Below are 26,812 nucleotides of genomic sequence, written 5' to 3' on the forward strand. Positions count from 1 at the left end.
TTGTTTATAATGCAATTACTTGCAATGATATGCAACTGTATAACCCTAATAATGATAACAACTGCTATAAAATCAGAATAGGTTTTTTGAAAAATACTAAAAACATAAAAATATATAACCCCATTAATTACCTATAGAACATGTTCAATTTATGCCTAAATTTCAGCATTTACTGTATCACCACAGATCTAATTAAAAAAATCACATCTAACAGTAAGGCAAAACCACCTAAGAATGGCATATTTGTTCATGTCTCAATTTGTGAAAATGCCCTTAATTTGTTGATGTTGGTCAAACAAATTTCAACTCTGCTATGCAAAGGAACAGAAGATAATCTGCTTTGCAATGAGTTTAAAGTTCAACTGCACACAGGCAACATTCTACAGATGAAAAAAAAAAATGCTAACTGAACTATAGGTATTAAATACTGAAAAAAGTTAAGTTTATTATAATTTATTTTAGTTAACAGTCTAGGAAGTTCCCAGCTATCAGCAGTTCCATGGCAATTTCAGGTGTAATTGGGAACTCAGGAATCTCCACGGAATGAAACTTGTATGTGAGATACATGCATACTTATGGTAGCACATGTGAAGAGATCTCTCTAAAATTGACTTTATTAATTTCGTTCTCAGCAAACTGACCTGGACCACTCAACATGGCTTTAATTGTTCCTGATGTTAGCTCGTGTTCTTTTTTTACAATAAATTCATGACCATCAGAATTGGAGAAGGAAATGGCAACCCACTCCAGTGTTCTTGCCTGGAGAATCTCAGGGATGGTGGAGCCTGGTGGGCTGCCATCTATGGGGTCGCACAGAGTCGGACACGACTGAAGCGACTTAGCAGCAGCAGCAGCATGACCATCAGAAGATACCGATTTGACATACACGGCATCAGGGCCCTCACGACCACCATAGGTTTTCTCTTTGCCATCCGTTAGATTCTTATGAAATTCTACTTTGCATCCAGAAGAACATCAGTAGTTGTTTGCCATTCCCACAGTCCACAGTCACCACACCTGGTCCCCAAACCTACACCACAGCTCCCTACCTGCCTGCCATCATGGGTTCTGGGGAAGTTGGAGGAATCATTTCTGCTGGGACACTGGTGTGTCAGTATCTTAAAAAAGTACTACTGGTGTAGAAAGCCATGGATGTGCCAGACCCATTTAAATCTATACTTCAACATGTTATTGTTGTTCAGTTGCTCAGTTGTCTCTGACTCTTTGTGACCCCATGGACTACAGCATGCCAGGCTTCCCTGTTCTTCACCCAGAGCTTGCTCAAACTCATGTCCATTGAGTTTGTTATGCCATCCAACCATTTTATCCTCTGTCGTCCCCTTCTCCTCCTGCCTTCAGTCTTTCCCAGCATCAGGGTCTTTTCTAATGAGTCAGCTCTTTGCATCAGGTGGCCGAAGTATTGGAGCTTCAGCTTCAGCATCAGTCTTTCCAATGAATATTCAGGATTGATTTCCTTTAGGATTGACTGGTTTGATCTTCTTGCAGTCCAAGGGACTCTCAAGAGTCTTCTCCAACACCACAGTTCAAAAGCAGTTCAACACCACAGTTCAACACCACAATTCATCAATTCTTTGGTGCTCAGTCTTCTTTATAGTCCAACTCTTACACCCAAACATGACTACTGGAAAAACCATAGCTTTGACTAGACGGACCTTTGTCAGCAAAGTAACACCTCTGTTTTTTAATATGCTGTCTAGGTTTGTCATAGCTTTTCTTCCAAAGAGCAAGCATCTTTTAATTTCATGGCTGCAGTCACCATCTGCAGTGATTTTGGAGCCCAAGAAAATAAAGCCTGACACTGTTTCCACTGTTTCCCCATCTATTTGCCATGAAGTGATGTGGCCAGCTGCTATGATCTTCGTTTTTTAATGTTGAGTTTGAAGCCAGCTTTTTCACTCTCTTCTTTCATCCACGTGAGTAGGTGGGAATACACAGTAGCTGCTAAAAGACTCCTTTGGAGGGCATTCCTTTCCTCAGTGGACTTTGAAATGTAAATGAAAAGATGCCTTTGGAACCTTGCTGCTCAAAGAGTGGTTGTGGACCACAAGCATCAGCATCTCCTGGGAGCTGGCCAGAAATTCAGAACCTCAGGCATTCCCAAATCTACCAAATCAGAATTTGCATTTTAACACAATCTTCAAGTGATTCATAGGCACATTGTAGTTTGAGATGCACCACTTTACATCTTGTATCAACAGAAAAGAGATGAGGAAGCCTGGTTCTAAAACTTCAAAGAAACACTTTTCTGTGTGGTGGAAATACATTTGTGACCTAAGAGAGTTCATCCAGGATTTGTATTGGGACTTTTGAAGAAAGGAGCTTTGGGAACCTAACCTGTTCATATGTGAAAGTTTCTAAGATTCTAAATATGGGTTGTATATCCCTATTTTCTGAAACAGAGAATAGAGTATAATTTAGATTTCTTAGTAGTTGAGATGGAGAAGGCAATGGCACCCCACTTCAGTACTCTTGCCTGGAAAATCCCATGGATGGAGGAGCCTGGTGGGCTGCAGTCCATGGGGTCACTAAGAGTCAGACACGACTCATCTACTTCACTTTCACTTTTCACTTTCATGCACTGGAGAAGGAAATGGCAATCCGCTCCAGTGTTCTTGCCTGGAGAATCCCAGGGACGGGGGAGCCTGGTGGGCTGCCGTCTATGGGGTCACACAGAGTTGGGCATGACTGAAGCAACTTAGCAGCAGCAGCAGCAGTAGTTGAGAGGCAAAGTTATGAATATCTGTATATAAAAGAGTGATATTCTAAAGAGTTTTCAAGTTATATAGTAGATGCTCAGTAAATGACAGTCTGCTCTATTCAATTAGCTTCAGAATACTAGCTTAGAAATTCTCAGAAGGTAGAGAACTGTGGGCTATGTTTATCATATTCTCAGTGGAATATATAAGGTTGTTCAATTGAACTAATTGCCTCAGGCTGCTATGTATTTTCACTTATACCTTTTCCCCAATTTTCTTGTCTCTCCTGTATTTATTCCACCAACCAATGGTGTTGCTGCTGCCACTGTGCCTATATCCACAGTGTTTCCTTCCTCTGCCCCATGATTTAGTCTTTCTAACCTGCTGTGGGCTGGGTGAGTGGAGAGCCACAGAAATTACCGTATAAATAAAATAACAGCCAAATATTCTAAATGAGAGCTTGAGAGGATTTTCTGTAAGTGCACTTTTTGCACACAGGCTATGTGGTCATTATTGGCCTAATAGTCCCACCCTTTTATTCATTTTTTTATCTTTTAGGATCTTAGTTGTCTTAGATATTTCAGACTTCAATGCTAGTTAAATGACATCAACATAGGTGATCAACTGATATGAACAACAGTGAAATTATTTCTTCCTGCCATAAGATGAATCTTGGAACTCAACTTAGGATGCTCTAAGAAAAAGAAGAAATGAAGATACACAGGGAACATGAGAAAAAAATAAAAGTAAGTTTAAAGAAAAAGAAAAATCAAAGAAATCCATATAAAAGAAAGTCAGTAGTGACATATGTAAAAGATATGTATGTACACACACACACACACACACACACACACACACACATATATATATATATATGGGGACAGGTTACATCCTATTAATCTTTGTATTCCCAATACCTGGCTTATTAAAAATGCAATAAACGTGTAAACAGATCAGAATAAGGAGAAGAAAAAAGAAAACTGTGTCTTCATATTGGTAGAGGGACTCCTAATAGGGAATGCCACTAAAAGAGGGAAGGTGTTCTACAAAGGTCAAATGTGATTTAAAAACTAGAGGGGGTAAAAAAGCTGTGAAAGACGGAAGCCAGACACAACAGAGAAGGAACTGGATTAGCATTTTTTTGATATAAAAGTAGGTGTTCAGTTGCTCAAGCCTCCCACAACTTCTCTTACAGAGAATATGAGTCCCGAATTGGGGGTGACAAATAGTGGCACATGTCAGAATTTGACATTCAGCAAAAATGTCCCTCCTGCACCAGTGGCAGAGCTCACTTTCAATAACAGCATTTTTTCCTTTTGGACACAGACCTGGTCTCAGCATTGCCCATCAAAATAAGCAGGATTGACACTACCATATTGGGCACTCTGGCACTGTAATCACACACCTACAAAATATCACTTTCAACGATTGGCAAAAAATTGGAGAAATGCGCTGAAGAAAAGAACTATTATCCCCCAATGTAAAAAAAGAATGGAACCAATTCAGCTTCATTTTGCTATTCAAAGCAGTGGTTCTCAAATTTTCCAGTACATCAGAATTACCGGGAGAGCTTGCTTTTGGGTCCCATCTCCAGAGTTCAGTAGGTCTGGGGTGGGACCTGAGAATTTGCATTTCAAACACTTTAAGATTCACCATTCAAAAGAATACTGGAACAAATTCTAAATATGTAAAACTGAAAATCTTTTGACAAGCAAAATAGTATGTTGTAATTAGCATAGCTTTATGAGGAAAAATGTAAATTAACCAACTATAGCTTGTAGTGAATACAGCAAAGATTTTGATGCTAAATAGACTCTGGTTTAAGCTCTGGATCTGCTATTTACAGATTCATGATTTTTACCAAGATTACTTAAACTTTATATAAGCCTTAGTTTCCTCTGGTAAAATGGGGATAAGAAAAATATCCCATAGAATTACTGTGAGGATTAAATGGGGGTGGGGTGGGGTGGGGAATATATCTAAAGAGACTAGCACAGTACCTGGTACATAGTAAGCATTCATTCAGTCTTTCATCCTTTTCCTCTTCTTGGCTGACAGCAGTCATGGGTCTTGAAGCAGTAGAGTGAAATAACATATTTTTCATAAAGACTGTAGAATCTGTCATGCAAAAAGACTCATAAAAATGCGAGAAAATATTACGATGAATTAGTGGACAAGTGTAAGCAGCTTAGGTGATAAAGATTGCAGGGAAGTCCAGTGGTTAAGACTCTGCTCCCAAAGCAAGGGACATGGGTTCGATTTCTAGTTGGGGAACTGAGATTCCCCATGGTTGGCCAAAAGAAGAAAAAAAAAAAAGATTGTGGGGAAGAAGTATTAAAACATAGCGTTCTCGTCCTCCTCTTAGAAGAGTCTCCCCTAAAGAGACAAGGTTCAACTTCATCCCCTATACCTGTGATTAAAATGGGCTTCTTACACCCAAGAGGATACATTCCAGGGGCAGAAAGCCAACTGCCTAATTATTCCCTTAACGGGCTTTTTTTTCCTGAGCCACTTTTCAAAGGACTCCCAGGAAGTGTTGAAAACTGTTATTGTATAATCTTCTTGATGAAGCAAGGTGTGACCTTTTGCTCACACAGAGGCTTAGGTTTTTGTGGAAAAGCTGCTAATGCTGTGGAAAAGCAGTTGCTCATTTTGTGTAGATGAAATATAACGTATTGTTGAAAATCCTAAAACTCCAAAGTACAAATTATTACAAAACACAACTGTTAATTGTATATTTGATGATATACAAATACATTATTTTTAATGATTTTAGGTATAACAGTACTGTGATTATGTTATGCATTTAAGATACATGTTTAATGCTTACCTATAAAATAGTATGTCTGAGATTTGTTTCAAAATAATCTCAGGAGAGTAGAGGTTGGTGCCAGTATAGATGAAACAAGATTATCCCGAATTGACAAATGTTGACTAGTTGATGAGTGTATGATAGCCCATTATACTATTTTCTCTTACATTGTATTTCTTTTATTATCTACCTAAAATGTTAAAAATTCAAGTAGTTTTTACCAATGTGATACTGTTTTCTAGGACAGGATCGTCTTATATGTGTAATTTTCTCTAAAGATTCTGAAAATTTACATTTAACAAGTTCATAGGCTTTAAACCTAAGAATCTGACAACATATCTTCCACATGCAGGAACTAGTATATTTTAGCATTCGGTACTGTTTGGGTCCTTTATTAGTGTAAATGTATAAAATGGAAAGGAAAAATTAACCAGAATTGTGGAAATAATAAACATAAATTCCAAAAAGAAAACCTACAAATCCAACTACTGAAATCCTATTTGTGATTCATCTGGTGCATTAAAGCACCAAGTATCATTAATTCATGGCAATAATTAAAAGGGGAACTTTGCATTATTCTACAACTCACTTTATGGTCGGTATAATCATTCAGTAATTAGAAATATCATCTTGCTGGATTCCATTCGGAATTCGATGTTTTTGAACAATTTCATTTCCAACACAGAGTAAGTGTGGCAAAACGACAGAATAAGATGGCAAAACGACTTGGGTAATGTAGTCCAGGGCTTGCTTGCCAGTTAGCATGCTGGGACATGCCAGAGATTCAAAGATTTCCCTCACGAGGACACACGAAGCTGAGTTCTTGCTTTGGGTGTTACAGCTTCTCTTCAGAATACCAGCAGGATGAGCCAACCCTTGGCAAAAATCTCGAGGAGGTGAAGTTTGTCTTTCAGTTTCCCTTACTCCATCTTCCCCTCTGCTCTTCCCAGTATGTAAGTCAGTGCAAAAAGTTCTCCGTTCTGACTGAGATTCTGTGTTTATCATAGAGAAATGTTTTATAATTGCCGAAGGGCAGGGCGCTTGGATGCCTATTTCCTTCAGAATTTAATATTAAGGGGGAAAACACCTCAAGATTAGAAAAACAAAGACAAACCCCGGGTTCCTCTTCGGAGGAAGGGTGAGTAGGGTCAGTCCGGCCAGACGGAGCCCTGGGCCCCGGATATCACCCCCCACGCAGCTCTCGAACTCCCTCCCCACCGCCGCCCCGCGCCCCTACGACCCAGGTCCACCACTCTCGCCCCGGGAGGCCGCCGCCCCGCGCCCCGCCTCCGGCCTGGGTGCGTCGGGCTCCGCCTGCAGGGGGCGCTGCGGCGAGCGCAGCCCGTGCCTGAGGGGAACTACGCGGGGGTGGGAGTCCCGCGGCTCCGCGCTCGGGGCGGCGGCGGGGCAGGGTCCCGGTGCCCGCGGCGGCCCAGCTGGGCTGCGCAGTGGGGCGTGAGCATTCCAGCCGCGGTCCCGGGTGACTCCGTCGGTGACGCCGGCCGCGTTCTTTCCTCTTCCTCTCGCCTCTCCGGCCCCGCCTTCCCTTTTCCTCCGCCCACCCTGCCGAAGCCGAACCGCCGCCGCCAGCAGCGCCGTCATGTCGGCCCCCGCCGGGTCCCCTCATCCGGCCGCCAGCGCCCGGATCCCGCCCAAGCTTGGCGGAGCCGCCGCCTCAGGAGCCGCCGCGCCGGCAGGCCCGGGCCCGGGGCCGCACCAGCAGAACGGTGAGGAGGGCGGCCGGGTCGGAGCGCGGGGCCTAGTTGCCGGCGGGGCAGCCTGCGCGGCGCGATCCGGCGGGGAGGGCCGGCGGGCGGCGGGAGTTGGGGGGCTGCTGGGCTGGGTGCGGGGGGCGCACGGCGGGAGCCTGACGGGGTCGGGGAGAGGGGGGGGACGGATGCCCCGGCGCGGGCCGACCCGGGGCATCGCGGGCTCGGGCTGCTTCCACTGGAGTGTGGCCCCAGGCCCTAAACCGCCGGGGCGAGTTGGGGCGTAGAAAAAGGGCAGCCCAGAGACCACGTGAATCGCGGTTATCCAGCCCCGGGCGCGGGCGAGGTGCCCCGAGCGACCCCTGTCGCGTAGAGACCCGGGGCCGCAGAGTGCGTGGTCCTTCGAAGGCTGCTTGTAGCCATGGAGCTGAGGAGGGTTGTGCCCTCCCTGTCTCGGGGAAAATTGCTCTGATTTTTGAGGCCCGGCGAGCACGCTGCCTGGAAGGAAACTTCAGTTAGTGCTCAAGTTTGTAGACAAAGGGTGTAAATAGGCAACACGAGTGTAACTGTAACCCTGACCCAGTTCGGCCTTCGAGATCTGTCGTTGCTGCTGCGGCCGCTACTCGAGCGTCTGGAACTGGCTGGTCGTGTTTGAAAAGGAGCAGATGTCAAACGGATTTAAACGAATACTTTCAGATCTGGGTGTCCCCCGCCTCTCCCCCGTCCCCCAGCTTCACTTTCAGAAACAAAAACGTGCCAGAGTTGGCCCTGTTTGGGGCAAGGCCTTCATACCGGCAGCAGGCATTGCAACGTGAAGGCCGCTTTCAGACTAAGGTCGTGGGGATTCGGGACGTAGCAGTCTCCGCTGAAAAATGATGCTCGTAGAATATCCATTCCCTCAGTTTGGATGGGGCCCGGGGAGAGGGACCCTCTCTGTATAAACGGTAATATTTCCGATGAGGACGCTCGAAGCTAATTGACTGAATACTTTACAAGAATATGTCTGGTTCTCTGTTTGTATAAGAGAACAAAGTCTGGTGGTACTCTTCAAATGATTGTTGGACTGACCTGTTTTACCCAGTCTGCTAGTGAAAACTTACTGGACTTTATAAATCAGTTCAGCGAACATTTAATTTTTATAGCTGATGCTGTTCACGCTTGCAGTTTATCGTTTATCCTGAGAACCAGAAGTTGAGTTTTTTTTTTTTTTTTGTAAGTCAAACGTGATGGCTTAGTCTTCATAATCCTTTGGATCAGCCATAGTTGTCAATGTTACCTGCAGTACTTTTTCTGGTCATTGTTTACTGTATGGGTTTTGAATGTAAACAGTGTAGTAGGTTTTGTTGTTCTGCCCTGAACAAACATGAAGATATTATTTTTGAGCAGTTTTTGTTCTTGTAAACTTAGCATAAATTCTCGTTTTTGTTTAGTTTTTGAAATAGCTTTCTGTATGGAAGAACTGAAAGAAGAGATCCCCAGTCTTTCAGAATATTGTAAATCCATGTTTAATAGTGATCCAAGGATTGTGTCTTTTCTTGATTTTCTGATTATGCATTATTGTTATAGTGTACAATTTTTAAGGTGACAAATATTTGCCTTAGTCTTACAAATTTTGTGAATACTCAAGGAGTGACAGGATATCAGTTGTAATCAAGATGTTAAATATGTAAAAAATCAGTTAATACGTTTAGAAGCCAGATATAAATGATGCTTGCTTTCTACTGTTTATAATCATTACTTTCCTTTGATATAATTCATTTCAGCATTTGTTGCATGCTTGCAGTTGGGGACTCGAGATTAGCCTAGTAGATAAAACAAAATCCCTGCCTTTCTCCTAAATTGACATATATTTTGGTGACATTCAAGTTGGTTTTGACCTTGAGGAATTTGACAGGTAGAGGTAGGAGGGGAGGGCTGTTGCAGGGGCATGAACCAAAGTTGAAAAATTTACGAACCAAGAAGCAAAAAGAGTGCCAGGTGAGAGGGAAAACCCAAGGGATTAAAGCTGAAAAGAATACTTAAAAGGGGCCAGATTACAGAAAGGTCTTGAGTGTTAAGGAATTTGGAAATTAAGATAAAGAACTAGAGTTAATTTTTGTTTGTTTTTGTGAAAATAAGTGGCTTAAGTAGATAAATAACAAGATCAAATCTGTTTTTGTTTTGCTTGTTAATCTCAGAGAAAAGTAACTTTTGCTTTTGGAATCCATAGATAACGGTTAAGCAATCATTTGGGTTTGTGATTGATTCTTCGGTCCTGCATAAACTAGTTTGCCTTTTTATATCTCTGTGGAATTCCAGGCGTGATGAAAAAGAAATAGATCAGAAGTATGAGTTTGAAACATCACAGAAGACAGTTGTAAAACTGGAGTGGTACCTACCAATCACTTACTTTAGTGTTTATCAAACATTTTTAAAAACAGATTTCTTTTCCCAGAGGAATTTGTAGAGCCCTGCTACAGACATCTGAAAAAAGCAGAGCTGTTGTGGTTAAAATAGAGGTGGAGGTCCAGGTGTTTTTGGAGTACAGCCTATAAGACACCTAGTTCGATTCCCTAATTAAACAGATGAAATCAAGATCCAGAAAGTTTTGGATGGGTGTTTTTCACCAATTCCTGTATAATCTTCTTGAGGGTGATTGGCTGTATCCTGTTTACTGCTGTTTACTCAGTATTTTCGAGGCCTAGAACAAGTTATAGTTTCATTTGTTAAATGAAGTCTAATACAGTTTTTCTAGTTTCAAGTCCAGATCTCTTTCTATTAACAGACTCTAAGAAGTCTCTTATTGGAAACTTTGACTTTGGAAAGGGTTGGGAGGCAGAAGCCCAGACTTCATTAATATTTTTCTTTGTTTTCTGTGTTTAACTTTTAACATACTTTCCCCACTTATTCCTCCACCACCAGCCCCCCCCACCCCACCCCCCCGCGCCCCCCCGCCACTTATTTGAAGTTACTATTTGACTTCTTTGAGTTTGTGAATTATTTCTTTTTGAACTTTCTTCCTTGGAGTTACATTTCTCTACTTCAGTTTTTCACTGAGCAGCATATGGGCAGTTTAGAATCATTGTATTTTCGTAGAAAGTATTAGTTGAATATTTTTCAGCTTACACTTTGCCTTTTAAGAGTCCTTCCAAAACAGAGTCCTCAAACAAGGAAAGACTGAGTGAATAATATCCTGGTAATTACGGCATAACCCCATTGTTGTTGTTTAGTTGCTAAGTCATGTCTAATTCTTTTTGGGTCTGTGGACTGTAGCCTGCCAAGCTCCTCCATCCATGGGATTCTGAAGGCAAGAATACTGGAGTGGGTTGCCATTTCCTTCTCGAGGGACTCTTCCCAACCAAGGGATTTCACCCATATCTCCTGCATTGGCAGGCAGATTCTTTACTTTGAGCCACCAGGCAACCTGGCATAACTCCATAATTTCTCCCAGTTGACTTAAATTGAAAGAGGTATTTTAGAAGTGGTTTTTTGTTTGTTTGTTTGTTTTGGTGGGGGGCACTCAGATTTATCAGTAAAACTCTGCTTTCTGATTCTTCTTTTAGGAAGTAAATGGTGCTCGTTTTCAAATGAAAATGTGTTTTCTTCCTACCATGTGCCTTTCCCAAGAAGATACTATCGGCAGTTTTATCATTTTATTGTCCATAATGCAAGAAAGATGAGATAGTAATGGGAATTATCAGACTTCATTACTTTATTATTAGACTTCATTACATAAACTGGAGTAGGAAATGGCACCCCACTCCAGTGTTCTTGCCTGGAGAATCCCAAGGACAGGGGAGCCTGGTGGGCTGCTGTCTATGGGGTTGCACAGAGTCAGACACGACTGAAGCAACTTAGCAACAGCAGCAGCATTACATAAACATACCTTTCACTCAGGAATACTATCTGGTGGGTTGTAGGAAACGGTTCAACTTTGAGAGCACATGCAAAATTTAAAATCATACAAGTGTACATACAGATACTAGTGTATCTGAAGTAAGTCCTTTTTGATCAGAGCAGTGTCTTTGTCTCAAGTTTCTAGTCTTCCTTTATAGCCAACCAGAAGCATCTGGTCCTCTCTTGAAGACAGTGCCATGGTATACTATAACTTTCTGCATACATAATTTCCTCCTAAACTGGTTAATAGATGTCTCAAGGATCTTATAAAATATATACACAAGTGTCTGTTGTCTGGATTGTTTTTACTTTTTGTTGTTGTGTTGTTTTAGTTATTTTTATTGTATTTTCATTCCCACCCCACACCTCCCCCTCAATTTCTGAGATAATATGTGTAATAATTTTTGTAGATCACATTCATTGCCACTGATCCCGGTATTTCAGCTAACTTCCATCTTTCTGATTGATCTGTAAACCCTGAAGTATTATATGCTAAAGACGTTGAAATAGAAGGGATTTTGAGTCAATCTTCAATGGACTTTCCTAGAAATGAGAGCATCTTCAGAGTTAGCACTGCGTGTTAGAGCAGATCTTGTATTCAGCCCTGAGGAAGCTGCTATTATTTCCAGTAGGTTAAGCATACTCAGAATTGCCAGAAAGTGTAGGCTAGTGAAAAAAGGTATAGGTTCTGTTACAGCCCAGGGTTTTGTGGAGAAAATTACTTAACATCTCTGGGCTTCAGAGGATAATAATACCTTCTTCTTAGAGTTGTTGAGAAGATTACATTAAATGAGGTGCTGTTTTTTAAAGTACCTGGTGTTTAGTAAAATGAGATGCTTTGCAAATGAGGGCCTCCTTCATTTCATTTCCTTCAAAACACCAGGATATAAATTCTTCAGGCAGCAGAGACCATGTGAGTTTTCCTCCTCATGTTCCCAGTGGCAGCATGCGATAGGCACTCGATGGAGTACGTGAACTTGGCTACTAATTTTCTCACACTGTCCAGCCCTCTCCGCAAAGAATCTGCTCTTGGAAGGCTTCCTCCGATAGGCCACTATCTCAGCTAGCTGGTCTGCCAGAAGAGGGGTTTTAAGTTTTCTACGATTGTGTGCCGAATGCTGCCAGGAAAAGGATTTGAGGAAAAGGGAGGTAAAATAGGGAAGCAAGAGGGAGTAGTAAAATGCCTTGCCTAGACCGTAGCCAAGTCCTAACTCGCTTGTTTTTTCCTAGTGTTTCTGAGAAATAGGTATTGTGAAATGGGTTTGGAACCTTCACTGACTGGCATCTTTACTACTTCCGAACTGTGTGAAATTGTATGAATTAATAACCTTTCACGTCCTTGTTTGTTTGTAAAGTGATGATAGTGATACTTCACAGGATTTTATGAGAATTACATAAGATTATGGATAGAAAAGCATAGTACGTGGCATGTAGTAGGTTTTCAACCAATATTGGTTTTCTTTTGGCCCCTTTACTCTTAGCAGTCATTATGATGGTATCCAAGAGGACAACTGATGGAGTGGCAGGGATAATCTATACTTAGTGCAGTGAGAGTTCATCTAAATGGTTCCATAGGCTCTGTCTGCCAGCCGTGACTGGAACAGTTACCTTTGTAGCTGTTAGCCTTCCATCAGGAAGAATAATCCAGGGTAATCAGATCTCATTCAGACTCCCCATTTTTTAAATCACTAGGGTTATAATTGCAGACTTTTTAGAGCTGTATGTGTCTGTATACATTTTATGCTCATTAAAAATGTATTTTAGCAATATTAGTGATACTTTATATTCAAAATATTTAGTAATTAGTACTTAACGTACTGACCACTGAGTAGATCCCAGCCTTGACACTGGCGCAGAACTGTGTCAGACTGTAATGTGCCTGGATTATTCCTTCAGTTGCTGGATCATGAGTGGGTCTGGGGCAAGGGACCAGCATGGTGGGATGTAACAGGGAAACAGGGTCAGGACTGTGACTGTTCACCAACTGGCTCAGCAATGTTTTAATAAAGATGATTGTTAAGCTACATACAGGCTGAATATTGAATTATTTCTTGATAGTTCAGCAATGAATGAAATAAATTTTTAGTAATGTAATTACTTTTCCAAATTAGTATGAATTGTATTTCAGTAGGACAGAGGTGCTTAGAGTTTGCTGACCTTGATGTTCTTTTGAAGATAATGAAAACTTTTTAATCTGCCTTTTTTAAAAAGTTGAAATTCTGGAATTCCTGGCAGTCCAGTGGTTAGTACCCTGCACTTCCTCTGCAGGGGATGCAGGTTCTATCTCTGGTTGGGAAACTAAGATCCTGCATGTTGTGTGGCCTGACCAAAAAATAGAAAATGAGAATAAATTTTTTAAAAATGTTGACATTTTTTAAATTTCAGGAATTTGATTCAGGAATTCAATTTTTCCTGAATTAATTCAGTCTTTTCAATTCAGGAAAGGACTAATGAAGCAAACATTTTTATATTCAAAATTTTACTTCTCTATGGAATGAGGGGAATGAGGAAACATTTAAGAGCCTATGATTTTTTTCATATAGTGACTAGATGTTCCATAAAATGCTTGCTGTATAAATTTTGATTTTCATATTGAGTTTGCATGAAGCAGGACTAGAATCAGTTTTCCTTTGGTGAGAATCTGATCTCAGGAAGGAAATTATGTCACTGAGGCAAATCTATCCTTTGGGTAGATTTTGTGATAATTTTCTCTCAATAAGGATAGCAAGGGTGCTTATAGAAAATCAGAGGCTGTATCTCACTTATGTATGATAATATCAGTCAGGCTAACCATCTAAAACCTTTGCAGCTGTGATTAGAGCTGGGGAGGTTATCCTGGATCTGGGTGGGCCTGATATACTTGCAACCATCCTTATTGGAAACTGGAGGAGTCAGCGTACAGAGAAAGTAACAAGACCACAGGAGCAGAGGTTAGAATGATGTACTTTGAAGATGGAGGGAAGGGGCTATAAGCCAAGGAATGCAGGTGACTGATAGAAGCTGAACAAGGTAAGGAAATGGATTCTCTCAGGCTTCAGAAAGAACCAGCTTTGCCCATGACACCTTAACATTAGCCCAATGAAACTGATTTTGGACTTCTGACTTCCAAACTGTAAAGTAATAAATTTGTACTATTTTAAGCCACTAAATTTGTAGTAATTTATTACATTTGTACTGGGAAACTCATACATCTAGTAAGAAGGAAAAAAAGCGGCAATGTCAAAACACTTTAGATGCAATTAAATGCAGTAGATTTTTACTTTCCTTTTGTTTCGAGTGGTCTTATACTTGAACTACTAAAGAATAAAAAGTGTAGAATGGCAGAGAAAAAAATATTCAGACTTGTAATTTGTTCTGGTAGTAGAGTATAAGTATTAAGTTTTGAATTCTTTCTTTTTAAATGTCATGTGCATGCATGCATACTGTCGCTTAGTCGTGTCTGACTCTTTGGGACCTCTTGGACCATAGCCCACCAGCCTCCTCTGTCCATGATGTTTCCCAGGCAAGAATACTAGAGTGGGTTGCCATTTCCTTCTCCAGGGGACCTTCCCAACCCAGATATTGAACCTGCATCTCTTAAGTCTCCTGCATTGGCAGGCGGATCCTTTACCACTGAGCCACTAGGGAAGCCCTTAAATATCATGTAGTTGTTGATAACTGTGATGAGATAAATGCCTGATACAGAAATATTTGATGATTATTTACTGCACTTTTTTTTTTCTTCAAAATACAGCAGTGGAATCCATGAGCCAGTCACTATCCTAAGCCTTAAGGATATGACAGAGCCGAGAGCAAAGTAGGCCCAGGTTTTTGACTTATAGAGTTAGTTACAGTTCCACGTGGAAAGCACTGTCACAGAGGTCCGATATACAACATTAAGCGGGCATCGACTTGTAGAATTGCAGAATGTTTTCTAGAGGAAGAGCTGAGAGCTGAAGGATGAGTAAGAGTTGGTCAGGTGAAGCGGGTAGAAGGGGACCTCGAAGGTTCCGGGTAGAAGGAAGAGCCTGTGTGAACAGTTGGAAGTGAACAAGCATGACTTGATAACTGTCTGTGCTAAGAGTGAGTGTATGTGGAATAGAGATTTTCAGCCTTTTCACTCATGGCTACTTCAGTGGTGAAGTTTTTGGTGACATTCTTGAAGGAGTTAAACTTAGAACACATGTATTTTAAAACAGCAAGTTCCAGGAAAACTATATGAACGTGATCCTCTTCAGAAGTCTTTATGAGGCAACTTAATATTCTGCCCTAGCAACCCCTGTGATGGCCTTTTGACACAAAGCTCTAGCCTGCAGCCTCACCTGATGTGGTGCTGTGGCTCCTTTGCTTTTCTCGTGGCAAGTTACACTTCTTTACCAGCTCGGCATTCTGTGTCACTTCATCACAACACTCGGCGTTCCTAGTTGTAGCAGAGCTGTTAATACATTTTATTGATCAGAGTGTGGCAAACTCATGTGAGGACTTGCAGTATATTAAGGTATACCTTTAGGAAATCACTGTGAAAAGGAGGAGTGGTGAGCGGTGAGTGGTCGAGGTTTCCCCAGTGGCTCAGTGGTAAAGGATCTGCCTGCCGATGCAGGAGACACGAGTTCGATCCCTGGGTGGGGAAGAGCCCCTGGAGAAGGAAATGGCAACCCCCTCCAGTGTTCTTACCTGGGGGACCCCATGGGCAGAGGAGCCTGGTGCGCTGCAGACCATGGGGTCAGAGTCGGACACAGCGTAGCACTGAACACAGGCGCACACACAAGCAGGGCAGGGGTCAGAGCATAAAAAGGCTTTGCGTTGGTTTTCTCTCTGCTGCGGTAACAGATGACCACAGACTGCAGCTTAAAACAGCATCGATCCATCTTCTGCAGATTGGAAGTCGAACTGGGCTAAAATCGAGGTGTCATGAGGGCTGCGTTCCCTTCCAGGGGCTCTAGGAGAGAACCCATTTCTTTGCCTTTTCCAGCTTCCAGAGGCTGTGCCCATTCCTTGGCTCTTGGCCACTCTTTCCATCTTCAGAGCCAGCAACATTGCCTCTCTCAGAGGAGTCTTCTGTAGTCACGGCTCCTTCTGAGTCTCTTCTTTCTCCTTCTTCCCCTTTTAAGGACACTCGTGATTATGTAGCGCTTACCTGGATTATATATTCCCTCTTCGAAGGTCCACTGGCTAACAGCCCTAATGCTATCTCTAATGTTACCACCCCTCTGCCATGTAACCTAGCATTTTCACTGGTTCTAGGGATTAGGACGTGGACATGGGGTGAGGGAGGGATTATCCTGTCTCCCACTATCTTACAGACCATATTAGAGAATTTGAATTATTCTTAATGGCAAGAGAAACTATTAGAAAGCTTTAAACAAGGAACTAACAATCTGCTATTCTTCTTCAAAGTTTTTTTTTTTTTGCTATTTTAGTACCTTGCCTTTCCTTAGAAATTTTAGAATCATCTTGTTGGTATCTATTTTTAAAAAAAAGCCTTCATGTGTTTTTGTTGGGATTGTATTGAATCTAAAGATCAAAATTAAGATAATTTACATCTTAATGTCAAGCTTTCCTGTCCACAAAGATGGTATATCATTCCATTTACTTAAGTCCTTGATTTCTTTCATCAGTGTTTTCTAGTTTTCTACATATAGATTCTTCACATATTTCATTAGATTTGTATTTTTAGTACTACTTTTGGTGTGTGCTGTTGAAAATAGTATTTTGGCTTTAGAATCTGAATCCTGAATTTTTAAAAATAGTAATTGCTATTCTAGTTGCTATTACTACATAATAAATTACAACAAAATTTAGGGGTTAAACAACCATTATGCTCATAGATTGTGTTGAGCTAAGAATTTGAACAGGGCACGCAAAGATGGCTTTTCTCTGCTCTAGAATGCCTAGGGCCAGAGCTGGGAAGATGCAAAGGTGATTTTGATGGCTGGAGATTAGGATGATCTTGAAGGCTCATTTATTCACACATCTGGCACTTAGACTAGAATATATCAGACTTGTACTTCAAACCAGAGTGCCTAGCAGTGACCACTCTGTGTGGTTTGGCATCCTCAGACCATGGCAACTGTGGAGTAAATGGGCTTCTTATGGAGTTGCTTAGGGATCCACATGCAAATAATCCCATCAAACAATACAGATGCTCAATTGTCTATGACTGAGTCTGGGAATTCACACAGCTTTGCTTCTGCCATTCGTTATTGGTGGAAGCTGTTATAAGCCTGCTTAAATTCAGGAGGAGTAGACAGATCCTACCCTTTAATCAGCAGAGTGTCAAAGAGTTTGCCGACCGTGTTTTAAAACTGCCACCGTTGCTGAGGCAATTATCGGGAATATAAGTAAATGAAAATGCTAATACTAGTAAAATTCCCATAATTTACAGAGTCTCTTTAAAAAAAAAAAAGAATGGGTGCATTTGTGATCTTTGCCAGACTCATTTTTTAGTTTATACAGAAGAAATATAACTTTAATATTCGTATATACCCTGGGCTTCCCTGTTGGCTCAGATGGTAAAGAATCTGCCTGCATTGTAAGAAACCCAGGTTCGATCCCTGGGTCGGGATGATCCCCTGGTAATGACAGTCCCCTCCAGGATTCTTGCCTGGAGAATCCCATGGACAGAGGAGCCTGGCGGGCTACAGTCAGAGTCCAGTCAAAGAGTCAGACACAACTGAGAAACTACACATTCACTATTAATATACCCCAAGAAAAAGTTAAGGATTATCTAATACATTTTAAAGTTGAAGAAAATGCACACCTTGTTAGGTCACAGTAAGACAAAATTTTTAAAATTATTTTCTTGTCCTAGCATTTTCTTTCAGTTTAAACTGATCTTTAATTTTTTTGTGTGCAGGTTTTTAAAAATTTATTTTAAACATTCAAAAAATTATTTTACTTTCAAAAGAGTTAATTCACATATTATTTTGGTTAAATTATACTACAATTTTGGGGGAGGGTACTCTTGGATCATTTAGATTTTGATAAGGAATGGTATGCATGGACATATAATTAGCTGTTCTTACCTTTGCACCCTCTCTCCAAAGTAAGTACCTTCCTTTTCCTTGATGGATTGAAAAGTAAGTAGACTTTTTTGGGTGGGTAATTTACTTCTGATAAATTTTGCCAGTTCCAACATCCCTATTATTTTTAGAAGAATGGCATTTGAGTAGCTTGGACAAGATGATGGTTCTTGTCCTGTTTACAGAGATCATTTAGCATATATAAGCCAAATCAGATCATAGAGTGAGTAGATATTTAAACAGATTTATCTAATCTCTTGATTAATAAATGTGTACATTGTTGGGGCTATAATGAAGAGTGGCAAAACCATTTTTTAAGATTATTTTAGTAAGAGGAGAACATTTTACACTTTTTTTTAAGGCATGTTAATGAAAGATTTGTATTAAGACTTGTTTCCTTTTAAGTAAATAAATTCTTTTAAATAAACTATGATCATATGAAATATCCTATAAGAAAAGTAAATTATATACCTAGTAAAATAGTGTTAGGTGAGTTTTGGTTCCTTGTATACTTGAAATTACAGAAGTGTGGACATTATTTTTTGTTTACAGCTTGATTGAGTTATCTTTGAAGAATGTATTTAAATGACTAAATACTAAAGATTATTTAGTAGAAATTGAAAATAGAATAAGGAAATTATTCATGTATCTTTTATAAATACATATTTTCTATTTTATACATTATTATGGCAAGGAATACAGTGACACCTTTTGTGTCAGTGAACTTGAAGCAGCTTGAAATTTATATACATATATCTGTGTGTGTGTATACATATATATGTACATATATATATATGATTATCCTTTCATTTGGGCTTCCCTGCTGGCTCAGACAGTAAAAAATCCACCTGCAATGTGGGAGACCTGGGAGACCCTGGATTGGGAAGATCCCCTGAAAAAGGGAACAGTTGCCCACTCCAGTATTCTTGCCTGGAGAATCCCATGGAAAGAGGAGACTGGCGGGCTACAGTCCATGGGGTTGCAAAGAGTTAGACTTGACCAAGTGACTTTTACCTTCACTTTTCATTTGAGGTAAGGTACAGATACCTATTTCATTCCAAAAGACAAGCAAATTAGATTCTAGGATAATTCAAGTTTGCCCTTGGAACCAAAACTAGAATTCCGTTGTTTGAGATAATTGACCTTCTGGGCTGAAGAAAGCTAGTAGGATTTTAGTGTAGCAGCCAGCAGATACTTGTTTAAAAGCATGGACTTGAGCCAGGTTATCTAAGTCAAATCCCAGCCCTATTACTTTCTAAGTATGTGACTTTATTAACTTAAATTTTGTTTTATTTATCTTATTATAAAGTAGTTATAATGATACTCTTTATTTCAGGTGGTTATGAGGAGGAATAAAGGCCTGAATATATGTAAAACATTAGAACAGTGAGTGGCACAAAGTGTAATGTTTAGGCTATTAATAAAATTAATATTAAGTTATGGTAACTTTAATGATACTGATAAAATAAATACATTCTATAGTGATCAAAGATAAATGTAAAAATGAAAGTATTAAAAGCACTAGAGGAAAACATGGGTAGTTTTATAATATTGGAGTAGGGGAGGCTCTATGAAGTATGAATTAAAATTTTATCAAGCATGAAAGATTTTACTACATGATAGTTGAGAAACTATAGCAAGAGACTACGTGAACAAAGTTAAGTAACCTGAAGCAAATACAGGCAGCACAGAATAATATGGTTAAATTGCTTAATGTATGTGAATATTTATAAATTATTAAGGGACACACAATCCTGTGGGGAAAGGGTAGGTAACAAAGATACCCAAGTGGCTAAGAAACATTTGTAAGGATTCTCAGCATCACTCAAAGTTTAGTACTTCAAGCTAAAATGTTTCTCTTATTAGATAGGCAGAGATTAAAATGGTACTCAGTGTTGGGAAGATGAGGCATTCTGAAGCATCATCGATGAGAGGTATAAATTGATAGACATTTTTGGAGATATTTGGCAATAATGGTTAATTTTAATTGCCCCTAAACCCTTTGAACCTCCAGTTTCAATTCTAGGAACTTATCCTGCAGATTCATCACAGAGGTTGACCTCATAAATTAGTTCACTCCCTGGAATAAATATTCATCATGGGGATTTGGTAAATAATGTTATGTTTCTACAATGAAATATTATTAGATTCTTTTAGAAGAATAATAAAGACTTATATATGCTAACACAGAAGGATATCCTTGCCGAACTGTAGTATGGTCTTTGTGGTTAAGTATATATATATGTTTATATGTATATTACATATATTGTACATATCGGTATCCAGTATTGTACATATAGGTATCCAAAGAATACACAAGAAACCATTAACTAAACTACATCTGGGAAGTAGGATTTCAGCTACCAGGGAAAGAAGGGGACTTGTACTTTTCACTTTATGTTCTTCATTGTTTGAATTTTTTTGATAGTAGGTATATTGTTAGTTTTATAATTAAAAAAGGGGTGGGCAGTAAGAAAGGTTTGAACTTCGTCTGTGGTAGGTATATTGTTATCTGTTACTTCATGACAAAATAGCCTAAAATTTACCAGCTTAAAACAAGGAGTACTAATCTCATACTTCCTGAGGGACATGAAGCAGTCTAGCTGGGAAATTCTGGATTAGGGTCTCAAACATGAGATTGTAGTCAGGCTGTCAGCAGGGGCTCTGGTTATCTTTAAGACTCTATTACTTGGTGTGAAGAGTCTGCTTCCAGACTCTCTCTTGAGGTTGTGGGCAGACCTCAGTTTCTCTCTGGTCGTTGGTCGTGAGAATGCGATTCCTCACCGAATGGGTTTCTCCAGAGAGCTCTTCACAGCTTGGCAGCTTTGATCTTCCACACTGAGAGATCTAAGAGTGCCAGTGCCTGAGACAGGACAAGTCTTGGGAGTGATATCATTACCTCTGCTGTACGCTGCTGGTCACACAGTCCAATCCTGGTGTACTGTGCGAGGGTATGAGTACCGGAGCGTGGAGGCGGCTGGGCGCCATCGTGGAGCCTGACTTCCACGGCAGGTCTGTTAGAGTATAACTTCTGGTAGCAGTTTGGGATTATGAAGAAGTAAATTAGGGCAACATTTAGATGGGAACTGTGCTTGAAAATTAGTTGCCTTCTTACTAATAACTGTCAATACTTGCTTTTCTTTTTCAGGTCCAGCACAGAATCAAATGCAAGTTCCATCTGAGTATGGATTGCCGCCTCAAAACTATATTGTTCCCTCAGGACATTACTCTCAAGGACCTGGGAAAATGACCTCGTTGCCATTGGATAGCCAGAGTGGTGATTACTACTCTGGTCTCTATACGGTACCAACCCCGAATGCGGCGACTCCTAACACAGCCAGCCAGCAGCCGGGAGCTCCGCAGATGTATGGCAGGGCTCCTCCCGCCCCTCACGCTGTGGGGTCCGCTCCGGGATCTTTCCAAGGTGCCTCGTCCTCCGCATCGCATTTGCATACGAGTGCCTCCCAGCCGTTCTCCTCTTTTGTGAATCATTACAACAGCCCACCCATGTACTCTGCCAGTTCTTCTGTAGCTTCTCAGGGATTTCCCTCTACTTGTGGTCACTGTGATTTGTCAACTGTTTCTAATGCTGCGTATCCTAATATTTCATATCCCTCTCTACCTGCTGGTGATCCATACGGGCAACAAATGTATACCTCACAGAATGCTCCAACTGTCAGGCCAATTAGAGATAATTCATTTTCTGGTCAAAATACAGCTGTCAGCCATCCGTCACCGCTTCCACCTCCACCATCACAACAGTACCACCAGCAGCAGAGTCTTTCAGGATTCAGTGCTTTCTCGTGGTCAGCTCCGGGCCTTCCATCAACCCAAGACAATCTGATTCGAAACCACACCTCCCTGGCTACAGCCAGCAGCCCAACAAATACTGGTAGGTTGAAGGAAAAGTCCACCAAAGCATGGTTGAAAGTCAGTGCATTTCCAGTCTGTTTTTATTGCATGAAGGTTAAAAATGATATTGCCCATTAGAAAAATCAGCAAGTTGCCTACTTTTGCTATTTATTTGCTTTTATTTACTGTAAAATTTTGCAGTATCTCCTTGAACCTGTCCCCTTCATTTGTTCACAGTTAGCCACCTTACTGTCTGCCTTGTATAGGGTGGTTCCTTGCCACGATTAGGATCTCAGTTGGTGTTTGCTGATAGGTTTTCTTGCCTCTGCAGTAGTTGTCTTTAATGTGAGTTCGGAATAGGGCACAGTGGAAAACTCCATTTGAGGATATGTTTTGTTAGCTGTGGCTCAGAGGTTAAAGCATCTGCCTGCAATGTGGGATCCCTGGGTCGGGAAGATTCCCTGGAGAAGGAAGTGGCAACCCACTCCAGTATTCTTGCCTGGAGAATCCCATGGATGGAGGAGCCTGGTGGGCTGCTACAGTCCACGGGGTCGCAGAGTCGGACACAATTGAGCGACTTCACTTTGTTAGCTGCTTCTTTCTTTTTTATATTAGTTCAACTTTGGGACAGTTATTCTTCCAGCCATAGCCCCGTTCTCTGTAGAAAAAATTATGGTCTGAAATACCAAACTGGTTAGGTGAACCCTTATTTGCAACTTTCACAGAAGATGTATTTCCTATGCATTAAAGCTGATGTTTTCTCAGCCCCAGATAGATAAGTTGAATGAAGGACAGTGAAGATGGAGAAAGATACATGAAGAATACCCTTGTAATTAGTTTTTCTCACCTTCCTAGACCAAGATATGATTAAATTTATTTGTTTAAAAGTTATGTACACAAGCTATATATGTAGTTTATTTAGTGTGGGGTTTGCATAAAATTTACTCACTTTAATTCATCTTGTCACTTTGACCTTAACAAAATCTGCTCTTGAACCGAATGAAACAGTATGTAAAGAATGAGTATTGGAAATCTGTGATAGTTTTATGAATGATGTCTCTAGATTGTATATCAGAGTTTAGATAGCCATATGTCAAGGATGTTGTAGAAAAGTATCCTTCCCTGGACAGTTAGATTATTTAAAGTTAGACCTTTAGAATATTAGATCTGAACTATACATTTCAGATCGCCTATTCTTTCAGTGATATGTTATTTAGAAACGCCTTGGGTTACAAGCAACTAATAGTGGTTTAAACAGAAAAGGTGTTTATTTTCCTCACATAGCAAGGAGTCAAGAAGTCTAGGCAGATGCAGATCCAGATGTCCTCATTGTCTTTTGTCTCTTTCCACTCTGCCATCCTTAGTATGTTGGTTTATAGAAACAAGATAACTTACATACCTGTCAAAATTAAAAGCAGAAAGAAGGGAGAGGAAAGACGATGGGTTTGTGGCACTGACAGACTTCATTTTCCATGTCATTTGCCATTGCTGCTTTAAAAGACCATGTCTAATTTAAGGGAAGGCCAGGAAATAAATAGTTCGCTTTGGAGCCTCCATGGTAGAGACAGGCCTGAAATAGGGGGTTAGCATTGACTGGGTCTTAGGTGAGTCAGCTTGAAGTATCCGTCACAATTCCCAAATCTGGGTCTGCACCAGAATCCCTTGCAGAGAATCCCTCAAACCCAGCTGACTGAGCTAGAATAGAATAATCTCCAGGGTAGCCTTGGGAATCTGAATTTCTGACTGGCTCTCAGTGACGTCTGGTAACAAATCCAGGCTCTAGGGCTATCCCTGTGGTTTACAGACTAGGAAAGCCTGTAGTCCTGAATACTAGGAACAGTCCTGAAGCTGTTTCTTCTGACTCTCAGTCTGCCTGTCTCAGAACCAGGGCTCTCTGTCCCGTAGAAATCCTGCTTGCTTTCTCCTTTCAGCAAGCCTTTTACAGATCAGCTTATCTAAGGTCCCCCTGACCTAAGGATTTTATGAGTTTCGTGACAAAAAAGAAGAAAGTCAGGCAATTCCTATCTTATTTCTCAGATGGGAATAGGACCGGACAGAATGAATTTATATTAAGATGTAGGACTGGAAAATGTTGGGGCCATTTGGCCTATGAGTAGAATACCTATTGGCAAGGGCCTACTATTCAAAAAAATATTGAATAAAGAGTAAGGATAATTACAAAATTACCTTCTATTTGAATGACTAGTAATTAGTCCATTAGGCAAAGAGAAGGGAGTGTATTTCCATTGTTTTAATTGTAATACTATATTGTGAAAGCCATAATAAATATAATTTGGGAAGTTAATGTTAAAGAAGTGGGTGTTTCCCTCCTTAGATTGGTAAATGACTTTTTAATTGTAGTTCAGAAATTGACAAATTAAATATATCTCAGGTTAATATGGCCTATTGCTTGTCATCATTTCAAAAGAGATAAAGAGATTATTTTTATTTTATTTTTTTTTTTTTTATTTTTTTTTTTTAGTGTTTATTTAGCCAAAACAGGGTTTTTATTTAATGCAGTATGGCAGTTGTGCATATAAGAGATTATTTTTAAAACTTACTTTAAAATTCAATATTACAGAAGTTCCTAAACTTCCTCAGTTGATGTTTCTCAATACTTTTTTCCAGTGCTCCACACTGCACTGTAGTAATAGTTCATAAGGTTTTCTGACAGATGTTACCGTTTTTCTCTTGGAAAATTTAAAACATCCCTTGGAACTGTGAGTTTGTTGCAAGGGCAACTTGGGTGCCTAAGTACAAGGTTTGGGAGCGATAGGTATGTTGCTTGTAATTTTCTAGAAAGACAAGCAGTTTAATTGCTTAGGGCACTTTTAAATTATATTGTCAAAGTAAGAATCTTACATTTTAAGCATGGTTTTGTATGAAAACCAATCTTGGAGTAATGGATAAGAATGATTGCATTTTATTATTTGATTATATTAGTTTCATTTTCAGGTAATATAGTTAAACTTCAGCAATTCATGAAGGGTTGAGATTCAAAAGCATAGCCCGAGTTAAGTGATTATCAAAAATACAGTGATTGATACATGCTGTTACTTTTAGGCAGTTGAGTTCATATTCAGAAATGTGGAATAAAAGAGACATTTAAACATTATCTCATTTGTCTCTTTAATTTTAGAAAAGCACATTAATATAATTTAGCACTAGAATTTCAGATTATTTTTGTTAAAAACATAGTGATGTATGTTTTGAGTGCTATGTTTAGTTCATTTAGGGTGCAATTTTGGCTAGTGTTTAAAAGGTATCATTAGGCCATTAAAATTTTTTTTAACTGTCGTTATAGGTAAATTTCTCAAGGTTCAGAAGCTCTTTCCTAGTTTGAGGTGAAATTGGTTGAGTAATACAAGTTCAAGAAGGATCACATCTTGCTGGCATATTGTAAAATAGTACTATCTGATTAATGCTATTTTACCAAGTACAATTTTATCTTTTTTAAAAAGAAGCATTTAAAAATCTACTCATAAAAATAATAATAATAAACATTGATAAAATCCTTGTGTAAAAATCTACAACTTACAACATGATACTAAGGTATAATCACTGATGTGTTAATATATGTCTGTCATCTTGAGGTGATGATGTGCCTGAGGAAAAGCAAAATAGATACTAGGAGGTGACTACCTGGATAAAGAAATCAAGTTAGAAATAAGTTAGAGAAAACTACATTGAAGGCACAAATATTACAGTTAAGAGATTATTTTCAGCTTCGGGAACTTGTGTTGAGATTGCAGAGTTGTGAGATAATAATAATTTTGCTCCCTCATACTCCTTCAGTTTTTCATAGGCACTCTTGAACCTTATCTTTTCTTACCTTTGTACCTTCCACTTGAAGATTTTCTATATTTGCTCCTTTAAGCCCAGAAGATGAAATGTCCATCTTTATGACCACTTCCTTCAAAACTTGGTTTTATTGGTTATTTTTTTTTTGGTGTCTTTTCTGGTGTCTCAGTTTCCCAGTTTCTGCTGGGCCGTGGCATTGGGAAGGTGAGAGGAAAGGACGAAGTGAAGGAAAAACATAAGCTTAGTTCTATCTGTAATCAGCGACCATCAGAAATTTTTAAGCACAGTGGTGACACTGTCAAATTTGTGTTTTAGATGTTTCTCTGTGAGCAGTGTGGTGGGTGAACTGGAAGAGGAAGAACTTGGAGACAAGAAGACTAACTAGGAAGGAATTAACTACAACTATCTAGATGAAGGATGATAACATAGGTTGGGATTCGTTTAGACAAAAGACAGGTGGCAAGAGATGATTTCAAGAATTGGTTGATAGGTTTATGAAGGAAAAGGAATAATAGAAGTTGACTTAAATTTTCTAGTTTGAACAGCTTGAATGGGTAATAGTGTTATTAGTTGAGAATTTAATCTCCCTAGTTCCAACAGAGTTGTATGTACACTCACTGAGGAGCTAAGAACTAACAAGGGAACTACCTTAATGCCAACAAATAAATAGATAAACAGTTTATTTCTGAATTGTGTTCTGTCGCTAAATATACCATATTTCATTTGTCACTTTCTCTTTATGAAAGGGGTCGTTTTGTTGGGGTTTTTTCTGGCATTTTTTTTGGTGGTCTTTAATATTTGTGGAACTTGTCTCCATATATTTGACAGATATTTGAAAGCCAACTATGTGACAGGCATTTATTTTAGTGCTGGGAGATAAAATAGCAAATAAAAAGACTTGATGCCTTACCTCATGAAATTGTAATCTTCTTAGGAAGGCAAACATTATCCAAATAAAGGCAAATAAATGTAAAATTGCTATTGTCATTTAAGTATCATGAGGCAGAGATTTATGGTGCTTGGTGAAGAGTATTCTAGGTACAT

At 39.9% G+C, this 26,812-nt stretch overlaps 1 protein-coding gene and 1 pseudogene across 4 annotated transcripts in view; one reads left to right on the plus strand and one right to left on the minus strand.

The window, feature by feature from the left end:
* Positions 1 to 462: 462 nt before the first annotated feature.
* Positions 463 to 4,739, minus strand: LOC110133777 (elongin-C pseudogene; annotated as a pseudogene).
* A 2,373-nt stretch (positions 4,740 to 7,112) lies between these two features.
* SEC24B (SEC24 homolog B, COPII coat complex component) overlaps positions 7,113 to 26,812 on the plus strand; it is a 77,352-nt gene continuing 57,652 nt past the window's right edge. For all 4 annotated transcript variants that reach the window (XM_020887907.2, XM_020887908.2, XM_020887910.2 and 1 more), the window contains exons 1-2: positions 7,113 to 7,256; positions 21,264 to 22,007. In XM_020887907.2, the coding sequence (XP_020743566.2) occupies positions 7,130 to 7,256; positions 21,264 to 22,007 (871 nt within the window). In that variant the 5' untranslated portion in view covers positions 7,113 to 7,129. The remainder of the gene's footprint in view (positions 7,257 to 21,263; positions 22,008 to 26,812) is intronic.

This window comes from Odocoileus virginianus, chromosome 21 (assembly GCF_023699985.2).
Source record: "Odocoileus virginianus isolate 20LAN1187 ecotype Illinois chromosome 21, Ovbor_1.2, whole genome shotgun sequence".
Taxonomy (NCBI): domain Eukaryota; kingdom Metazoa; phylum Chordata; class Mammalia; order Artiodactyla; family Cervidae; genus Odocoileus; species Odocoileus virginianus.